This window comes from Scyliorhinus canicula, chromosome 17, assembly GCF_902713615.1.
Source record: "Scyliorhinus canicula chromosome 17, sScyCan1.1, whole genome shotgun sequence".
In the NCBI taxonomy this organism is placed as follows: domain Eukaryota; kingdom Metazoa; phylum Chordata; class Chondrichthyes; order Carcharhiniformes; family Scyliorhinidae; genus Scyliorhinus; species Scyliorhinus canicula.
In genome coordinates, this window is record NC_052162.1 from 2,259,127 (window position 1) to 2,264,624 (window position 5,498).

General features: G+C 40.1%; 1 protein-coding gene and 1 non-coding gene across 2 annotated transcripts; both read right to left on the reverse strand.

Moving 5' to 3' along the window:
- Window positions 1-1,011: 1,011 nt before the first annotated feature.
- LOC119952096 (RNA-binding motif protein, X chromosome-like) lies at window positions 1,012-5,438 on the reverse strand. The gene is given in 6 exon segments (XM_038775648.1): window positions 1,012-1,684; window positions 2,320-2,411; window positions 2,498-2,623; window positions 5,001-5,036; window positions 5,038-5,116; window positions 5,202-5,438. Coding segments are annotated over 6 exon segments (681 nt in total). The 5' UTR covers window positions 5,245-5,438; the 3' UTR covers window positions 1,012-1,379.
- LOC119952520 lies at window positions 4,544-4,615 on the reverse strand. The gene has a single exon (XR_005457885.1). It is a non-coding gene; the product is annotated as a small nucleolar RNA SNORD61 (small nucleolar RNA).
- Window positions 5,439-5,498: the final 60 nt, after the last annotated feature.

Below are 5,498 nucleotides of genomic sequence, written 5' to 3' on the forward strand. Positions count from 1 at the left end.
TTCCATGGGCCATCCAGTCCACTGATGCTGCAGAATATTTGTCCAACGTGGTTCAGAATATTTGCTTTGCTGGTTCTGAGTTTTGCGATACCATACAGAACTCCGTTTCATTTAAAATCGAACAGGAGAATTGCTATATTTGGTGATCGATGGGCTTCCTTATGGAAACAGGTTTCATTTAGTAGGTGACTTAAAGGATCTCGCTGCTCACCTACACAATTCCGTTTTGTTTAAACTGAACGTGGAGTTATGTTTCGTGAACGATGTGCTTCCTTATGTAATCGGGTTTCATTTAGTAGGTATCTTAAAATGGTTTGTTGATTACCTACATAATTCCACTTTTTGTTTAAATTCAACATGGAGTTATAATTGGTGAACGATGTGCTTCCTTATGTAACCACAGGTTTCATTTAGTAGGTAACATAAAATAAGGTTTGCGTTGCTTACCGGAGATGCTCTTTTCACAATAAAATGGCCCTTTGAATCGGCTGAGAATGTCCTAGATTCAACTGTCTTTCCTAAGTCTCCAGCTTTTGAACAGTGATAGGCCATTGCAGGTCTTGATGCTCAATTCTTAAAACCATAGCAAATTCCTTTTTAGGTGAGACACTACACTTGCAGAAAATTGAGTCATAAAAGTGTTTAACGACATTTGGGAAATTTAAGATTTGTATCCATTTTAAGCCAGAACTTAAAAACAAATCACTTTTAAAGATACTCACTGCTGACGATTTGATTTTTTTTTTTAAAAAACCAGCTTGCTTCAGAGTCAGCTGTGACTGGAGCTTTTGAGGTTGAATGTTGATCTGGAACTGTAGGAGACTGAAATATAACTGGTATATTTTGAAATTGCAACGTTTCATTGGGCAGTTAATGAATGGTTCATCGCCACTGCTTGCTGTTTTCTGAATTCAGTTGTACGGACATTTCTCCTTCCCATTTGCAAAAACCAGGTTAATATATTTTGCGTTTGTATTTCCCACCCAGGAGTTCGGTTAAAAAACAAACATGTTTCACTGAAAAAAGTTTCAGTCTTTATTTCACAACAGCACTGGTGCAACAAAGCAAGATCTAGATCTATATATCCATATTTATGTATGGAAAAAGCCACAGACAGTAGCACTGTTATAACATTAACTTTTTTTTTCATGTTTAACCAGTCTCTGCACCATTCCCACTAGAATGTACAAACTGACTTTTTTAAAAAAAACAAGAAACCAACAATGAAACAGCAAACCAAAATTTCAATTTCAAAATCTGCTTGCATGGAAAGCACTTGACAGTCCTTTCACCTCAATTTGCCTGTTGTGTTTCAGTAAGGAAGAACAGCACTAAGAGCAAGGGCTTTTTTTTGGTCCATGGTTACATCAAGTTCAGTTTTAGTATCTGCTTCGGCCACTGCCCCTGTCGTAGCGGTTTCCACCTCGCCCTGATCCACGATTTCCTCCACGGCTCGAGCTGTTGTACGAGTCGCGCGGAGGATAACCTCTTTCCATTGGAAGAGCTGGGCCTCTATCTTGCCTACCAACACGATCATTGCGACTACTTGAGTAACTTTCACTTCTGTAGTTATCACGGCCTCCACCATATCCATCCCGAGAGCTGGTGCTGTAGTCATCGTAACGACCACTTCCACTGTAAGATGGTGGGGGCCCTCGTGCAGGTGGAGCGCCACGCGAGTTACCTGCAGGGTCAATGGTGAGGTCATATGGAAACGTTTGAAATATTCCTTACATTTTATAAGATCTACTCACTTACTGCAGCTTTGTTGAAATTTGCATTTTAAAAAACGGATTGCACTTGCAACATTGAGAGATGCAGCAATGAGATGCTCCCATCACTGGGGATCATTTGACAAAGGAATGAAGTTTTTGAAATGCAAGACTTAACTCATTTTGGTAGTGTCTCACATTGTCATTCTTCCAGCAACGAATGGGGAGGTTATGCAGAAATATTTCCAGCCTTTAGGTTTTGGTGTGCTCATGTTACTGAATTTATTTGATTATAAAGTTGAATATGCATTTTCTTAAGTGGCTAGGCATTTTGTTTGACGGATATTGCTCGTCAGCAAGCTTGTACTCTTTTTGAAGTTCACTTGTTTTGCTGTGGATTTCAACTGTCATTTGCTTTGAACTGGGTTTTATCACTGTAGAGATAAACTGCTTGAGGTTCAAAAGACATTTCACTGAACAGTTTATGCAAGACAAAACCACCCAAATTACTACAATTACACCCCTTTTACACTTGTCAAGTCAGAAATGTAATTATTTCTACAATTTTATATAATAACTGGCACTACGCAATGAGTTGCCATCTTACCGTAGCCATCATAGGAATCTCTGTAGGAACCACCACTTGGGCGATCGTTGTAATAGTCACGTGGCTCACGTCCACCATATCCATCTCGATCACTGAAATAAAAATAATCTATTTTAAATGTTTTACAATAATACTGTCAGTTGGTTTCACAAATTGCCGATTCAAAACCAGCCCCTACCTATATCCTCGAGATCCATAATCATCACGTCCAGAGTGAGAATAGTCACGAGAACTGTAAGAGTCCCTTGGTGGTGGACCATAATCTCTTGTATCTCTAGAGCTTGGATAATCTCTGCTAGAATAACTGCAAGGTAAAAGATGACCATTAGAAGGGAATTCCTAGCATGTAATGGATGAAAGAGAAATATAGAGGCTGCAAAAACACTGCCAGTCCAAAAGTCTAAGAAATCAAGCTCTCTAGGTCAAATAATTAAAACTTCAAAAACATGTCTTCATGAGTTTAAAGAGAATGCTTTAGTGCCACGTCACAGCAGCAGTTGAGGGCAAGGACTTTGCATTTATGAAGGCAAAATAATTCAAACTACAACAGATGGTGGGGGGTGTGCATTTCTTGAATTCTGTTTAATTCCCTTTTCTTCCTATGTACTGAATGATCTGTTAGCTGCTTGCAGAAAATACTTTTCACTGTACCTCGGTACACGTGACAATAAACAATCCAATCCAATCCAAACAGGGAGTAGAAAGCCGTGAGATGGGCAGCACGGTGGCCTAGTGGTTAGCACAACTGCCTCACAGCGCTGAGGTCCCCAGGTTAAATCCCGGCTCTGGGTCACTGTCCGTGTGGGAGTTTGCACATTCTCCCAGTGTCTGCGTGGGCTGCGCCCCCACAACCCAAAATGTGCAGATTAGGTGGATTGGCCACACTAAAATTGCCCCTTAATTGGAAAAAAATGGGTAATCTAAATTTATAAAAAAAAGAGAGCCGTGAGATTAGTTGATATTAGGAAGAAGCCAGCACAAAAGATGGACGATTTACTCATGAGCTAATCTAATAATGGAGCCAAGATAAGTACACAAGACTTGAAAGCCCCCCTCCCCCCAATCTCAGATACTGGTGGTGATCAACAAATAGAAATGTCAATGTGCATGATCCACTGGACATTTCTAGAAAAGCTGGTTTCAATGCTATCTAAAGTCATTAGGTGGATATCTTGGATTCATGTCGCATTACATTCACCCCCCCACCATCTGGCCTGGACTGGCAAAATTCTACCAACTGTCCTGGTTCGAGACAATTCACACCTCTTGAACCTGGGATCACTCCCTATCTCTGGATCTGTAATGATTTGATTACAAATGTTCGCATTCCAAGCATTGCCTGGCATCTCTGACTTCGTTTATATAAATGTTTCTGGAACGTTCCTCTCCATTCACCTGAGGAAGGAGCAGTGCTCCGAAGCTCGTGTTTGAAACAAACCTGTTGGGACTTTAACCTGGGTGTTGTAAGACTCTTACTAAAGTCATTATAATGGCTTCTCTTCCCTTCAACAGCCCCACCCCTTCAACCATAGAACAGTAAAATGAAACCATTCGAGTCTTATAACAGCGAGTATCATGGTCTTGCTCTTTACTCCAGGAGCTGCATAATTTTTTCTCCCTCAGTTATCCAATTACTCAAGGCTACTGAAGTGGGTATCAAGTGTGCCACCAGGTAGTTCATCCAATTTCAACCACTCATGTATAAAGAGGGCTTTTTCATGTCAACCTCTGTTCTTTGTCAATCAGCTTACACCGTGCCATCTAGTCATTGACCCTTCAGTCACTGGAACAAGTTCTCCATTTGCTCTCAACCTAAACCTTTCATTGTCTCCTCTTGGCATTTCTCTATGTGCAGAAGACTCTAGAATAGATTCAATCACACAACTACTGACTTCTACCCACTCAATGAATCGATGGTCAGTTAATTAATATTCGTTTTAAAAACAAATCACTTGTATAAAGCAGATTTAAATTTTTTTTATATAAAGAACCCCCGTCAACTGCATAATGGGTAGTTAGTCACAGTACCCAATGTATCCAAACAATTTCTCGTAACCAGCCTGACAAGAATGCACATGGATTGATTATTTCTCCAGCAGATAAGCGCAATATGCAAGAAATAGCTAAAAGTTACAAATAACCATTATTTTACAGCATTCAAAATTAGTTTGCAACAAGAGCCCCTGTTAGATGTGTTGAAAGAAAATGAAAGTCCAGCTATGCAAAGCTCAGAACTTCTTAGAGGAAAGATGGCTATATCAGCTTTGATAATCATTGCCAGTGAAGTCATCACTGCTTAAAACTGGAAGCAGATGCTGCAAGAGTAGTCTTATCTATTTACTTCAGCAACCAACATCCGAACACAATAGTAAGCTGAACTAATAATTCACAGTACTGCTAATAAGCAAACTGTTTGCATGCAATTTAGTTGATTATGCAGTCAGGTGTTCCTGGACCATGCAAAGGCAAGCTGAAATCCCCAGACCTCACTGAAAAATTAAGCTTTTGCAAGGAGCACACAAACTACTCCTACAGTTCAGATGATTGCAAATGCTTTGTCTTTGCATGGTAAATACATTAAGAATCGCTATTTGTTGCAAAATGATACTTTAACTTAATGCAAACCCATGCCTTTCCTTCACCTCTATCTGTGCCCCCAGAACGGGGAAGAAAGATCTCACCTGTCTCTGCTGTTGTAGTATAATCCTCTCTTGGTATATAGTCATCTTTCTGGATGGCATCATATCTCTGCGAGATGGAGGTGAACCATAACTATCTCTCTCACGTGAAGGAGGTCCTAGGGAGAAAAACCTTGGGTCACACTTTTTCCAACACCGACGAGATTGGAAAAACTCATATGTAATTTAGTGGAATAGTTCTACCTCTTGAGCCACTTCCTCTTCCACCCATTCCCCCACTTCGCATTGGCCCTGAAGGAACGGGCCTTTTCGGTGGTGTCCATTTGCACGCCCTGGGGGACCCTTTTCATTGGTGGTCCTCTGGAGGAGACTTAAATGAAAAAAAATACTTGTAGCTATTTGCCCTTGTTGGTTTTGCATTTTTAAATCATACTTTCAAACACAGTAAGATTTTTAAAAACGAGTTTTGAAAATATTGCTAAATCCATGTAGTTATGTTAGGTCAATATTTTATTTACATTTCCTGCTTTCAGGAACAAG